At 34.7% G+C, this 16,979-nt stretch overlaps 1 protein-coding gene across 1 annotated transcript in view; it reads right to left on the bottom strand.

The window, feature by feature from the left end:
• Iqub (IQ motif and ubiquitin domain containing) overlaps positions 1-16,979 on the bottom strand; it is a 77,825-nt gene that overhangs the window by 41,243 nt on the left and 19,603 nt on the right. Inside the window, exons 5-8 of the mRNA XM_033758023.1 lie at positions 16,027-16,188; positions 15,753-15,925; positions 15,359-15,514; positions 9,751-9,961 (exon numbers count right to left, since the gene is read on the bottom strand). Of these exons, the coding sequence (XP_033613914.1) occupies positions 9,751-9,961; positions 15,359-15,514; positions 15,753-15,925; positions 16,027-16,188 (702 nt within the window). The remainder of the gene's footprint in view (positions 1-9,750; positions 9,962-15,358; positions 15,515-15,752; positions 15,926-16,026; positions 16,189-16,979) is intronic.

Raw genomic sequence — 16,979 nt, 5'->3', positions numbered from 1 at the left:
GTCTTCCATCTTTTATAAAATGTTTCCTAGGGATAATAATAAAAGCACACAAAAAATTAAGACATTATATTAATTTGCTAGGGTTGTTGCAACAAATTACCACAGGTGCTGTAAACAGCAGAAATTTCCTTACAGTTCTAGATCAAGATACTGGTAAAATAAATTACAAAATCAAAAAACATACACCATGTTAACAGTGATCAAAGGAAAGCTAAAAAAGGTATATTACTAACAGGCAAAATAGATTTAACAGCAAAAAAGCTTATAAAGGATAAGAAAAATCACTTCACCATGATACAAAGCTCAATTCATCAACAGGATAAAGCAATCCTAAATGCTTATGCTACTAATAAGGTAGTCAAAAGACATGAACAAAAATCTGATAAAACTTCAAAGAAAAACAGAAGAATTTACAGTTATATTCCAAGATTTCAATACCCTTCTTATAACTGATAAATAAAAAAATGAAAAATTAGTAAATATATATACTTGAACTATTAGCTAACTTAACCTAACTGATATTTATCAACTATTCCACTCTAGACCAGAATGTAAACTCTCTTCACGTATAGACAGAACATTTTCCAATAAAACCTGTATACTGATTATTAATTCCCAGTAAACTTAGAAGGGCTTAAGTCTTCTAAAATTACATTGTCTCTCCACAATAAAATTAGGAATAATGAACAGAAAGCTCTCTGAAAAATTCCCAAATATTTAGAAATTAAATAACTTCAAAATATTCCATGGGTCAAAAAAAATCAAATGAGTAGTCAGAAAGTATTATGAACCAAAAGGAAATTAAAACTTAACATACAAAACTTTTGTCATGCCATTGACACCATGCCACTGATTAGGGGAAAATTTTTTGCACCAAACATTTGTTTTAGGAAAGAAAAAAATCTTAGACCAATGGATTTAGCTTTCACCTTATAACTAAAAAAGGAAGAGTAAACTGTACCAAAAGTAAATCAAACAAAGGAAAAATAATAAAAATCAAGAAAATATAAAAGAGAAAAACCAATGAAAGAGTAATAAATTAATACATCCTTAACAAAATTGATTAGGAAAAAAGAGAAAAAACAAAATCACTAGAATTAGGACTTAAGATAATATTACTACAGATCCTAAAAGTATCAAAACATCTTTATGCTGATAAATTCAAAAACTTAGGTAAAACCAACAAATTCCTTAAAAGGCATAAACTTGGTCAAAGCTCACCAAAGGAGAAATACATAGCATTAACAGCACTGTACCTATTAAAGACTTTGAAGTTATACTTTAAAATTTTCCTACAAAGAAAACTTCAAGCCTACATAGTTTCAATAGTGAATCCTAAATGTTTTAGAAAGAAATACTAATTCTACACAAACTGAGAAAATTGAAGCAGATAGAAGAGTCCACCATTACTCTGATACCAACACCAGACAAGATAGCAAGAAAACATTAAAACTGTATATCAATATCCTTCATAAATTTATACACAAAAATCCTAAACAAAATTTTGACAAATTGAACTTGACAATATACAAAAATCATAAGATCATAAATAAGTGGAGTTTATCTTAAGAATGCAGGGTTGGGTAGGAAGAATCAACATAGTGAAAATGGCCATACTACCAAAAGTGCTATAAAGATTCAATGCAATGCCCACTGAAATTCCAACACTATACTTCACAGAACTAGAAAGAAGAATCCAAAAATTCATTTGAAACCATAAGAGACCTAGAAGAGCAAAAGCCATCCTAGGCAAAAGACACATGGCAGCAGGTGTAATAATTCCCAATCTGAAACTATACTACAAAGCCACTGTGATAAAAATAGCATGGTAGTGGCAAAGGAACAGACCTGAGGATCAGTGGAACAGACTGGAAGACACAAAAACAACTCCAGATGTACTCAGCTACCTCATCTTTGAGAAAGGAGCTGACCAGCCCCACTGGAGGAAAGATAGCCTCTTTAATAAAAGGTGTTGGAAAAACTGGATCTCAGCCTGCCGAAGATTAAAACTAGACCCTTATCTGTCACCATGCACTAAATTAAAATAAAAATAGATTAAAGGTCTAAATATTAAAACAGAAACACTGAACTTGCTGGAGGATAAATTAGGCAGAACTCTGGAAAACATTGGCATAGGAAAAGACTTTATGAACAAATCCTCAGTAGCATGGGAACTAGCAGAAAGAATCAACAACTGGGATCTCATCTTATTAAAAAGCTTCTGCAATGCAAAAAAAGAAACCATCAACAGAACTAAGAGACAACCTACAATGTGGGAAAAATTTTTTACCAGCTGCTCCTCAGACAAAGAACTCTTATCTAAAATATATAAAGAAATCAAAACAATCACCCCCCCAATATAAAGACCCGATTCAAAAATGGGCATCTGAAATGAACAGACATTTCTCAGCCAAAGAAGTAAAAGCAGCAAGTAAATATATGAAAAAATGTTCCACATCACTGGTCATTCGAGAGATGCAGATGAAAACAACACTGAGATTCCACCTCACCCCACAAAGAATGGCTGCTATCAAGAAATCACACAATAACAAGTGTTGGCGGGGTTGTGGGGAGAAAGGAACCCTGCTCCATTGTTGGTGGGAGTGCAGACTGGTGAAACCACTATGGAAATCAATATAGAGATACCTCAAAGAGCTGGGACTAGAGGTTCCATTTGACCCAGCCATCCCTCTGCTGGGTATCTCTCCAAAAGAATTAAAAGAATCATATCACAGTGATATATGTGCACCAATGTTTATAGCGGCACAATTTGTAATAGCTAAAATTTGGAAACAGCCCATTTGCCCATCTGTTGGAAACTGGATAAAGATGTGGTTTTTCTATAAAATGGAATACTACTCAGCCAAAAAGAATGAGAAATTAGAGTCATTCATAGGAAAATGGATACATATTGAGGATATACTCTTAAGTGAAATAAATAAGTCACACATGTATAAATACCAAATAGTCTCTCTGGTGTGAAAAACTATAATGGTACACAAGATCTTAATGGGATAATTAATAGTGTGAAATAGGAAGAAAAGGTCTAAAGGTGTAGGGAAAGTGGGAAGTGTAGGGGAAAGGGAACAAGGGAAAAGAAAAAAATATGAGAAAATTAAAAAATGGAAATAAAGTGTTTGTAAATGGGGAGGAGAGGAGGGAGTAAAGGGAGGGCAGGGAGAAGGTGAAAAAATCAGAACCAAGACCTGTCATGTAGAGGTACAAGATCCCAGTAATGAATGTAACTGTATTGTATACCTAGATTGTACCAATAACTCAATAAAAAGAAAAAAAAAGAATGCAGGGTTGATTTATTAATTGAAAATTGATGTCATTTAACCTAACATTCATTCCTTAAAATAAAATAAAATAGAAACCTCCCATAGAATTTGGAATAGAAGGAAACTTCCTACCCCTGATAAGGAGCATCAGTGAATATCAGCGTTAAAGTGAGACTTATGACAAAAGGACTCCATTATTACAAGAAGAAACTTACCCCTAAATTGAACTAAAGGTTAAACCTAATCCTGTGCAACTTTCCATCTAATTTTTCTGTATAAACTGATTCTAAAAATTATTTTGAAATGCAAAAGATTTAAAACAAAGGCTACTTTTAAAAAGAAAAATTTACAGTGCTAATATTCAAAATTTATGAAGCCATAGTAACTGATACAGTATGATATTGGTGCAAATATAAACATATATTAATGGGACAGGAGAGAAGATCTGGAAATAGACCCAGAAATAGGTAGACAACTAATTTTCCACAAGGAGGGAAAAACAAGTCAGTGAAGAAATGATGTCCAAAAACAAATGGTGTTGAAACAACTTGTTTTCTGTATGAAAAAATACGTTAGTATATTTGGATCTTCTAGGATTGAAAAGGTAAAGATATGCCCTCTTACCATTTCTAGTCACCATGCTAATAGCACCTCTAGTTAGTTCATTAAAGGATACTAAGGAGAAAGAGAGAATACCTATTAGAAAATGGAAATAAAACTATTTTCACTCACAGATAACATAGTTTTTAATTATCTACATAGAAAATGTAGAATCCAAAATTGACTAATGGAATTAAAAAATTAGTTTAGCAATATCTGAAACTACAAGATCAATCAGTATACAGGGTCAATTTTATTCCTATATGCCAGAAATAAACAACTTCAATTTTACATGTAAAATAAATTCCATTTCAAACCACACCAAAAAATAAAGCACTTTAATATAAATTAACAAAACATGTTGCAAATACAAAACACTGATGAAAGAAATCAATTAAAACTGATATAAATGGAAAGGGTATGCTAGGTTCATAGGTTGGGAGATATAATATTGTTAAGATTCCAGTGCTCCCTAATTTGGCACACAACTGCAATTCCAGCACTCAGGGAGCTGAAGCAAGAGAATTGACATGAGTTCAAGGCCAAGCTCTGTGATACAGGGAGTTCAAGGCTAACCTGGATTACATAAGGAGACATCATCTAAAAAAATTAATTAATTTTAAAAATCCGACACAACACCACTTAAAATCCTCTCAAGATCTTTTTGAAAATACCAATTCCAATTATAAATGAAAAGACAAAGGAAGTAGAAGAGTCAAAAGAACAATATGTGAAGGTTTGTGCGATTCAACTTCAACACTTATTACAATCAAAACCCTCCCCGCTCTTTCTTTCTCTCATCAATGGAACAAAGCAGAGAGCCATGAAATGAATCTATACAAACGAGATGGCTGATTTTTAATTGCTAGGATCTGAATGCTGCGTCTCCTCTATATGTTCAACTCCTTACCTCCAAGGCATTGATACTACGAGACGGGATTGGGAGGAGATGATTAGGTCTTCATGGTGAAGCCTTCAAATGAGATTAGTGCCCTTACAAAACTGGCCCAAAAGAGCATGTCACCTTCCCGCCGTTGCGAGAGCGCTGTGAGACTGCTTCATCTATGAACCAAAGAAAGGACTCTCACCAGACACTAAACTCTAAGAAACTCTCAGAAATCAAGTTCTATTGTTTACAAGCTACCCAATCTACAGTACTGCATTACAGCAGCCCAAAGGGACTAAAATGTGGAAGAAGAAATGAAAGCAATTTGATGGGGAGAGAATAGCATTGTCAACAAGCGGTATGGAAACAGATGGATGTTCAAAAGCACAACATTTACAAATTAACTTCAACAAATATTTCTAATCTCATATTATTATTTCCAAATAGATAGTATATCTAAAATAGAAAAACAGAAAATTATAAAATCCCAGATAAAAGCGTAGGACAAAAATTATGTGAACTTAAAATATAATGTTGAGATTTAAAGTATAACACTGAAGGCATGATATCCACACATGACAAAACTGTCATACTGAACTTCATCAAAATTAAAAATTTCTGCTCTGAAAATATTAAAATAATGAAAAGATGAGCCCAAAGTGGCAAGGATGGAAACCTGCTGTAGACATTTCAGGGAAATGTAGATCTGTTGCTCTCACCGTCACCTGAGCACCTTTCCTCAGCAGAGCTGTGCTTCCTCTCCACACTGGCTTTGGGAGATCAGTGAGTGGAGAGGTGCAGTTCTTACTCGGTAGAGTGGACTCCCACTCTCCAGGCCTGACAGATGATCCATGCTCACTCTCCTGAGGCTCTTGAGTGGAATCTCTCTCCTCCTGCCATTCCTCTGGCCCCAGACAGATACATCTGCACTCTCTCTAGTAGCCACTTACAGAAGACCAACTGTTCATGCCAACCTTCTTTCTGACCAAATTCTATCACATCGCCAGTTGGTCTTTTTGAACAGTACCCAAGAGGACCTCAAATCACCCAATCTTGCGTTTGTTCTCTATTATGTAGTTCCCACTTGAGAGAAGGCAAACACCTCTCTGCAAAAAAATATCCAGGCAGGGATGTACATCTCCGTGCCTGAACAGTCTCCAGTGTCAAAGACCTCTGTCAGCTCTCCTCTACATCTCTGGTCTGACTCCAATCTACCATCCTGAACAGGTTTAGGCACCAGTCTTTTGCATTCCTAAAAAAAAAGAAACATTGTAAGCACTTGAAGTGCCTCTCATTAGGCATGTAGTTAGCAAGTACTAATGCTCCTTGGCCCCACCCCAAAGCATAGTGGTAGCTTCCTATATTAAAAAAATATTTTAAGCACTTTGCTAACCTCTTCAAATCCCTTCTCCTACTCCCTGTTTATGTGTTTGGTCTGGCTGAGTAGTCCCTGGGCCTAGGATAGTTCCTGTTTCATTTCTTCTGTAAATTTTTTTGACACTAATATCCTGCTGTATCACCTATTGCTGGAATTTCAGTAAAAATGAGGCAGGGGGACAGCAGTGCACACTGTTCAGAGCCACCATGAAAAAAACAGAAGTACCCAATGTTGGGGAGGGTGACAGAACAGCTAAAACTTTCACAATCTCCTATAGGAATATAAACTGGTATAACCTTTGAAAAATTTTCCAGCAAGATCCCCTAAGGCTGAAAATACTGATATCCTATGAACTAGAAATTCTACGGCTAGATTTGCACTTAAAAGAAATGTACACCTATCTTCACCAAAAGAGATTTGTAATAGCACTACTTGTACTTAACAAAACTGTGAGTGGGCTAGGGAGAACAGATTCACAGTAAATGGATAAATAAATCATGGTATATTCATGCAATGGTATACTGTCTGAACTAACCCAATAATATGGATGAATCTCATGACATAATACTGAATTTTAAAAGCTACACATAAAAAATTCTGAATAATTCTACTTATATAACAATTCAGAATAAACACAACATGTATTATTTCAGGCTTTCTTTATAATATGGGACACTTAGAATCTGTTTCCTTCAACTACCATTCCTCACGACAATTCAGACTAGTGAAAAATGTCACTCTCGATATATTGCTATAAAAAAGACATAAAAATCAAATGTTGGCTGAAGACAGTCTTGTCTTTGATATATTTTATACAGTTACATTTATTTTCTTAAATTTGTTATTTTTCTTATATTGCTGAAGGACTTGTCTCAAAGAAAAGTTACATTTCATCTTAGGAATTCTAATTTCAAACTATACAACTGCCACTATGAGCCACAAGAGGGCAGCAGTTTCAAAGACTGGAGTTACAGAAACCACACTAAAGGGCCAACATAAATTACTGAGCATGTAAACCAGATTTTAACTACATCAGACAGAATTTTGAAATAAATATTCTAAGGGTTTTTACTTATAATTTTAGAGTTGGAAAAAACTGAAAGATGTCCTTACACAAGAAATTCCATTCGTTTCATTTCCTGTTTCATACAAATAATGTAAACTCATATAAAACCTGTTCTACTTTAATATAGAAATTTTGTATAAAATGATTTAACATATGTTATGGCTTATATCTAGGTGTCCCCTCAAAGTCTCATGTGCTCGCAGGTGAGACGAGATCATGGGTGTGTGATACTGGATTAGTCCAGTGAGTGCTTTACCACAGATCTGGAGTAGTTACTGAGGAAGGCGGACTCACCCCGGGTGAGAGTGGCACCAACCAATAGGCTTGTAGCCTGGATGAGATAAGAAGGGAAAAAAACAGGGAAGGGTCGCTGCCTGTCACACCATGAACTGCTTCTCTCCTGCCAGGCCCCTCTGGCCATACCAACCTGCCTTGGAACCAGACAACTATGAACTGAAATCTCTCCTCCTTTTACTTGTGGGTGTCAGGTATTTTGCCTTTTTGCCACAGCAGGAAAAAGAACTAAGACACCATGTAACAGTAACTCATATATGTATAGATCTTGGCACTTTTTAAGTACTTTCATAGATGTAATATTTTGGGCTTTGTTCACTTCACTAAGCTCCATGAAGTAGTGTGCTAGAATTTATTGTGACTATTTTATAGATTTTAAAAAAGGTAGCTAAGAATAAGTCAGTAACCTGTGTTAGTAAACACTTCTCATATGTAGAAAAGGCAGAGTCTTACTCAGCATGTTTGCTATAATTTTGCACATTTGCTTGTTAACAAAAGAAAAATAACAATTATATCCTTTAGTTAATTCAGATATGACCTTAGGATATTATTTGCAATGAACTCTGCTCTACTACAATGTTAATTTTATACTTGTCTGTAAGAATTTTCATAGACACCTGGTTAATAGCGCTCTTGAATGAATTACTGATACATGACCATTGTTATCATCTGACAAAAAAAAATGAAATAGAAGTTAAGTTTAAAGTAAAAATAACAGTATTCCCAGAGATTAGTGATTAAATGAGTTGGGAAAACAGATGTACAAGTAAAAGAAGACAGTTTCAAGCTACCTCAACACTGCTACATGACATTGTAAACATCCCCAAGCCACTTTATGCTGTGTATTACAAACAGATTAATATGTAAATATTGATTATTAGACTTAGTGTTTTATTATATTGTCTCCAATAAATAGGTTATCATCTTACAGCTATTTTTTTTTTCTGCTACCAGGGATCGAACTTGGGTCCTTGCACTTGAGAGGCAGGGGCTGGAACTCCTGAGCTAAATCCCCAGCCCATCTTACAGCTGTTTAAATAGACCCAAAATGTGACACACAAAAATGTATACAACTAGAGAGGAAATCATGATCTGAATGAACAACAAAACATATAACATTCACAAAAATCTAGTATGGGAAGAAATAAAGCTATATAAGAAAATGAGCTTAATGTTTTAAATAATCATAGAGAAATCAAATATTTATTTCTTAGGATAAAAAGACCCTGCTCAACTAAACAATATGAGGCTACTTGTAATTTTTAAAAATTCTGTGTCTTCACAAGAACCCCGTTTCTCCACTCAGAGACACCTAACATAATAATTCCTCTTTTCCAGTCATTTCCACGCCAGCAGGTGCTTCTGGTGACATGGGTGAAGCTCCAGCTCAACTCACTCATTTTACCAGTATTTGTTAGGTATATGAGCTAAGCGATGAGAAAGAGAGAGTATCAAAAATAAAAGAACTATTCCTATAGAGCTTCCCGTGATGGAAACTATGTTAAACAAAAGATGCATTATTATAAAGTGTGATGATATAAATGAAAACATTAGGGTGTGAGGAGCACAGTGAGGGGATAGAAGAATGCTCGAGTTAGGCTGCCAGCACGAAGTCCTCAGGGCGGGGGACATTTATCCCGAGACCGGAGGACACGCAAGGGAGACAGGGCTCCAAGAAGGGAAATGGTGGCTCCGTGCCCTGAGTAGAGGATTCTTCACTGGTTCAAGCAACAGAAGCATTTACTTTATCACTAACCAACACGATGATATTTAGAAGAAATAAGGAATGAATTATCATTGTTGTTGTTGCAGTTGGGAGATTAAAAAAGGTATTGCCAATTTCTTCCTTTGAAGAGCATAACCAGACAGGATGCAGGATTGAGGAATTAAACAGATTGTCTCTGAATGGACAAGTTGCCAAAAACATCAGAAAAGCAGATGAGACAGTGTTTTCTCTCTTCATCTCACATGAGAATCAAATGAAATAAGATATTAAAACTGCACAATCTACATAACAATCTGCATATTTCCTAATTGTTAATATAATAGCATTTTTAATTTCATTGCAGCCTTCATTCCTGTCCTAAATGTAAGACCACATTCATCTTTCTCAATTCTCTATCCCAGATTGCCAAATAATCTTCCTAAGATAATAAAGTCTTCCTTTTGCCTTCAGTGAACTGTCTTCGTATTTGTGAAAAATTTTTTAAATTAATCTTTTATGCAAAACCTATGTCAAACTTACATTCAAGTGCATTATAAAGAAGTTCAAAATCCTCCTTTGTTTTAGGATTATGCCTGCGGTAATAATCCAGCTGCATCCATTCTTCTTTTTCTTTTACTTTCCTAAGTTCTTCCTTTGCTTCCCATTCCAACCTCAACTTTCTCTGTCTTCTTAAATCCTCCACGAAGATTTTAGCGTGCCATCGCCGGTAGTAAGTTTGTATTGCTATCACCTGTGTTTAAATTAAAAGGAAACAAAAAATGTCTGTCATCAACTTGGTGATCAGATGAAAAAGGCAGCAATGATTATTTCGCTTCTGACTCAATAACAGCAAAACAATAATGAGAGTCTAATTCTAGCTCTGTGTCAGGCTTCCTATAGCCACTAACATGAAAACCAGTGGTAATCGTGCCACTGCTCTTTGTCCTTGAAATCTAGCACATGCACCTTCATAGGAGGCTGTTAAAGCAATAGTTTGGATACAGACGCTGGAGTACAACTTAGTTTACATCTACCCTTTTGCTCACGTAGGTGTATGATTTGGGGAAAGGTGCCGTCTCTCTCCTTCAGTGTCCTCATCTATAAAACAGTGATGATGATAATAATATGCATAAAATAAAGTGTTTAGCCCAAGCCACAAGTCTTATGAATCATAATTATCTGTAGTGTATCTTCATTCCCATCAGTTTAGGCATGTATTTAAAACAAAACTGCGTGTCTCAAATACACAGCAGGTAGATAGATGTGTGACAGGTTAGATAGAAGAGGGACTTAAGCAGATACGTATTAAATTGTAGGATGTACAATATATTGGGTAGTATGGTATAATATAAACCCTCAAAAAGCCCATGAAGTACCTGACAGTTTGTGGCTTTATTTATTATATTTACAAATACAATATGGAGAGGTTACATCAAGATTGAGGATGGGACAGACTTTGACACATTGCTTTTCCTTATCCTAACACTCAATAATTACAGAAAAAATATGTAAAACAGAAACTGGGAAAGACACTGATTCATACTGTTGGGTCACTAAATGAATAGAAACTGAAGAATCTCTTCCAGAAAAGAGTCATATAAATAAACTGATGAAGAAACATATAACCTACTCGTCACTGGGAAGGCAAGCTGAAAATAGAAGTGGCTTTAGGACTGGTTCAAGCCACAAACTGGGCAGAAGGGCTACTGTCAAGGTAACTGCTTAGAAAATGCAAAAGGGACCTGAGCCTGGTAGTGCATACCTATAATTCTAGCACTCTGGAGGCTGAGGCAGGAGATTGCAGGTTTGAGCCCGGCCTGAGCAATTTAGCAATTTAGTCAAATCCTGTCTCAAAATAAATAAAAAAGGGCTGGGTATGTAGCTCACTAAGAAGGCCCTTCATGCAGTCTCCAGTACCTCAATCAATCGATCAATCAATCATTCATCAATCAATCAATAAGCAAAAGGGACTGGCTCCTTAAAACAACTTAGGGAAACAGCAAGAGAACTCTTGTGCCTAGAGAAGAAGCCTCTGTGTCCTAGAAGGCCTGGCAATGCTGAGGATGAATAGAAACCCTTTATCTAGGAATTAGATCCCTCTCAAAATCAAGGTTTACATCCTACTACCACTGGATCAGCACATGGGTTAGGAATCTCAAATTTTCTGAGTACACACCTATGAATAAGCAAATATATGAGAAAAGCCAACAAAACAAAATGTTCTTCACCCAAAAAAGTGAAGAATTTACACTTGTTTGAAAGAGAATTATAGTACAATCATAGTAGTTCTCAAAGAGTAGTGGCCTGGGTAGCAATATAGGCATTATCTGGAAAATTACCAGCAATGCAAACTCTCAGGTCCCACGTGACCGCCCGTGAATTAGATCTTGATGTGGAACCCAAAATCCTGTGCGTTAACAAGCCCTCCACGGGATGGTGAGGCTACAGCTTTAAAATCACTTTATTAAAACAAAACAGAAAACAAGACCAGACTACATTTAATTAACATTTTTAAAGGAAAGACTATCAGATAAAACAATCATTTCGTAAAAATAAAAAAAAATTAAACAAGAAAAGATTGCATCATAATTTTTATTTTTGAAATTAAAAAAATAATATATGTTAGCCCATGTGCTATTAAACTTGTTAAACTTAAAGACAATAAAAAGTATTTACATAACAGAAATTTTCTGCTTTTCACATAACAACCGAGAGATTAGTTTTGAGCTGGGGGAAAAGTTCTGCCATAGATAACAAATCTCATCCTACTCCTATGTTCCACCTGGCTGATCTACTTATCACCACCCAGACAGTGGAACCGGAAAGGGACAAAGGCCACTTTACAAGCAAGGCCTCCAGAGTGTCTCTCATCACTGTCCCTCCCTACTCATCCAATTCTTTGTTGTAGGACCTCACTGACTGAAAAGGGAGGTTAGGAAATGTAGTCTTGCATGAGTGGCCCAGATAGTATCACCACAAGGATAGAAGGGAAGAGTGAGCTTTGATAGAGAAGTAGCAGTTTATTACAATATCAACTGGAGAATGTGCAACACCTACTAAGGAATTAATAAGCAAAAATGTAGGCGAGAAAATCTTTTACAATGCAACTAGAAAGGTGGAAAAATTAGAAAGAATTAAGAAAAAGATAAGGAATGCAAACAATAAATTCAGATTTTAAAATATGGCTCAATGTGGATACTCTAAAGAGAATGAAGAAGGTTGAGTACTAAAATCACCCAAAGCATAATACAGGGCTGGAGATTTAGCTCAGTGCCACGCCTGCCTTACAGGCACAGGTCCTGAGTTTGATCCCTGGTACAAAAATTAATAATAATACAAAAATATTCCCCAAAGGGAGATAGGAGTTCTCAGATAAAAAGGGTCCATTACCAAGTCTCAAGCATAATGCAGTAATATTAAAAAATACCAAGGATAAAGTGAAAATACCTAACGCTTCTAGAAAGAAGAAATTAAAAATGAGAATCTGATTGATATCAAACTTTTAATAAAACACAGCTTCAAAGTTATAAAGGAAAATAATATTGGAAATAAGTCTGAATCTAACCTTTTTATACCTACCCAAACTAAAAATCTGTGGATCAGATTTATTGAATAAGGACTTAGATTTTTTTACTTTTCATGCACAATCTTTGAAAGAATAACTTGAAAATACATTTCAACAAAATTAATAAATTCTAACGGGAAAAGTAGAGCAGTGAATAAAAGCTGTAAAAAACTCATTAAGTTAAATATATTTTATTTAAGAAATCATATATATCAATGTAAATATATAAAACCAAAGGTCTAACATTGTAATTATGTAGTAAATTACGCATAATTATAAGATCAAATCCCTACTGGATAGGAGGAATGAGGAAACAAGAAAATCTGAAGACGGAAATATTTAGCAAGGTTCTTCACTTGTTCAAGAAGATGGCATATAGTCTGATTACATATATATATTTGGCATAAAAATAATTAGAATTGATAAAAGAACAAAAAAAAGTTTAACAAAACTGGCAAAAAGAAGGAAATGTCAGTAAAGAATAAACAAGAATGATTAGTACATTAAACCAGATGAGACTGTAAGAATAAGTTAAAATATCAGTAGGCATACATAATACAATCTCATCTAAAATAAATGTTTAAAAATAAACACTATGTATTGAATTGTAGAAACTAAATAAAGAATAAAACAAACAGGGCCCAAGTAGGAAGGAATCATGAAGATACAGAAACTTTTTAAGTGGAATTTCACTCCTTACCAGGCTCCAATTCACTTCCCAAGATTCCACGGGGAATTCTACGTGGATCTTGAATTGTCACTCTAATGGGTCAGCACTTCTCCATCTGCTTTACAATTTCAAAAACATCAACTGTGGCATTTACTCTTCTCTCTTCTCATACATTCTTTGTCCTTGCATGTTTGCACTTTTCTATTCTTTTAATAACGTTTTATTGGAGTTGCAAAAGTGGCATAGAGAGTTCGATTTCTCTACCTAATGTCCCATCTCTTCTACTTCCTCTTACAAAGAAAATCTCAACTTTTTTTAGATATACTGTGTTTCTTTAAAAATGAATTTCTCACATTTTCTTGCCACAGTGATAGTCACAGGACACAGTTTAGGCCAGTGAGATGGGGGAGGCTTTCCAGAGAAACCCTGGAAGATGGCGAACATGGGACATGAGTCTCGACTTTTCCTTTCTCCCTACATAGAATACAGTCATGGTGATGAGCAGCAGGCAACTGATTCTGCATCACACAGTAGCAACAGGATGAGATTAATGGAACCAAGTTGAAGTTCCGGATGATATTGTAAAACTAACATCCAGACTCAGTACAGTACTTAAGGAAAACAGTTTTGCCAGAGAAACTAAAAAAAACCATCAGTCTGGAATAACTGGCCCTAATGGAACAAGCTACAAAGTTAACAGGCAACAGCCTTTCTCCCAGGGACCTGATGCAGTTATAAAATGTCATTCCAATCAGTTTATTTGGGTGACTATTTTCCTACTTGCTGAGAAACTTTGTTCTCTAAAATCGTAAGTGTCAAAACTTTGCTGTCTGAAATTAGATCGGTAAGAATGAAACGTCTCGCTCACTCTTGCCTAGAGGATCCAAGTCGCTTTGACAGAGAGAAGCAGCCTTGATTTACAAACCAGATGATGAAGTTGAGAGAACTTCATAGAAGAGAGAACATTCTATAGCTCTTTTAACGGTGTGCCCAGGGGAGCAGGCCCCTGGCCGCTTCCAGGCTAGACCTTGATGCCGACCCATTTACTCCTTGAGACTCGAGTATCAAGAGGCTCCTTTCCTTAAATTCCACATAAAGTTTACTCTTCTCCCCAAACTCTATGATAACTCTTTTTCCCCTTGTTTAGTAAAAAAAAAGTTTACACTAAAAAAGTAAAAAGCTCATCTGCTGAAATAACTGCACTAGTCATACCAGGTGCGAGGCTAAATATGTGTTTACCCTGATGTGCAGTTTTCCTTCATGCAATGAGTCAATGAACCTCACTTTGAATTCTGGGTTCATCTTCAAAATCTTGGGCTGATTAAACTAGAACAACAGCTTAGCTCCAAATTTCCTCTCACTTAAAAAAGAAAATCTATTTAAATACCTGTTTCAGCTTACTTTTACTCATAAAAAAATGCTAGGAGGTAGATCCAACTAAGGCTTCCTACAAGAGATTAAAGAGATTGAAAATAAACAAGAAAAAAACCCTGAGAAATTGATAAAATAGAGACTATATTAGTATCAGAGAAAATGGACTGTAATTTCCTATTTGATTTCAATTCGTAGGGAAAGGTCCTTGGATAATTCTGCTATGACAAGGGTTAAGGCCAAGAGATAGAAGTGTTAAGACTAATGATCAGTAAAAATCAATAAGAATCAGTAAGAATATGGCCAAAGGCAACACAAAAAACATCTGGGATGTCTTACGAAGAAACAAAGGATTCGGAACATTTAGGATTCTGATTGCTTCTATAGAGGGATATTATAGATAAAGACTTTGTTTAATACCCACAAAAAGTGACCCATATTCATATGGGTTCTTTCTCATGCTTATGTGGCTTAGGAATAGAAACACAGATACACAAAGAGCAACTGAGTTTTAGTATTTGCCCACAATAAAGTCATCTTACCGCCTTTAATCTTTGAGCATGGTATTCTGCTGCTGAAAAATATTTTCCTGGTGTTACAAGTTTATCAGTCATGTTTGATACATACACACCAATTTTAGTCATTTGTGTAGATGTTGTATTTATAGTTTGTTGGATCTTTTTTCTCTGATACACTGTCTAAAATAAAAACAAAAAATTAAATAAGTCTTAACTGTATATAGTATTCGCTATATACACATATGTGCATATGCACATGTATGGGGAGATAATTTTTCTATACATTTAAGTTAATTTTTCTTTTTACTATATTTATTGTCATATAACCAACTAGGAAATTTTATTTGAGTCATATAGCGTATAACAAATTATTAATCCTATAGCTTTAAGAGCCTAAATGGAAAAATAAAAATATTACCTGTGTGTCCCTACAAAATAAATTAAGCTTCTCGGGAATCTTTTTAGGTACAGTTTGTGTTCCAGCATTGTGATATTCTATTCCTGTTATTTTATGTCTAAATCCACCAAGAAATGGCTTGTGAAAGTCAGATTTTACAATTTCAACAGATACTTCCTGGAACTGATCAATGCCTAAGAAGAAAAAAAAAAAAAAAAAAAAAAACAGACTGAATGGAAGTTAAGTTACAAGGGAACTTGAAAATACTTTATCTGAAAGACATCAAATAACTCACCAGTTTGTACAGTGACAGTTATGATTTGAGAGACATCATTTAGTCTAACTATTCTTTTGATTGGATATACATCTGGATTTAGAGAAGAGATTTCCAGTTGTACACTTTCCTGTGGCTTAATTCCATGTTGTACGAGAGTCTCATTATTTCTAAGAATTTTACCTAAAAATAAGAATTTTAAGTTTTATGGCAAAGAAATGGCTATGTATTTTGTTGTTTTTCAATAGAGAAATAAAAATGTACACACTTAAAATGTTCAACCTGTTTGGATATATATATACATATATATATACATATATATATATATATACACACTATGAAATAAAGCTAATCAATCTCATTAACATACCCATTACTTCAAATATGTATTTTTTTGTGCTGATAACACTTAAAATTTCCTCTCAGCTGCCTGCCTTGCAAGTGCAAGGACCTGAGTTCAATCCCTGGTACCAGAAAAAAAAAAAAATTTCCTCTCAGCAATTTTCAAGTATGCAATATACTGCTATTAACTATAGTTACCATGATTACAATAGTCTTTAGAAATATATAACCAAGTAAACACATTTTAATGTGATATAAATTACCAAAGATGATTATAGGAACACACATCATTTAATTAAGTAGAAAATTAAAGGTTTCTGCTTCTTGCTGTAAGTTAATACAAAAAAACTCTATAAGAGTTCTTAATAATGTACTACATATTTTATGAATAGCTCCTAGAAATAAGCTCAAAGCCTCCAAACATAAAGCAATTATAAGGAGATATGAACATTAATTACTCTGACATGATCAGTGTACATTGTATATACGTATATTATTCTGCATCTCATAAATATGTAGTTTATTTTATTAATCAAAATTTTTAATGTTTAAGGAGATCAAAATGCTAGCTACTTGACTGGGTCATTTTACATTGTATCCATGTATCAGATTATCACACTGAACTCCATATA

Source organism: Fukomys damarensis, unplaced genomic scaffold (genome assembly GCF_012274545.1).
Source record: "Fukomys damarensis isolate Sample0158 unplaced genomic scaffold, DMR_v1.0_HiC HiC_scaffold_4, whole genome shotgun sequence".
Lineage (NCBI taxonomy): Eukaryota > Metazoa > Chordata > Mammalia > Rodentia > Bathyergidae > Fukomys > Fukomys damarensis.
This window is presented reverse-complemented; position numbering and strand designations above follow the sequence as displayed.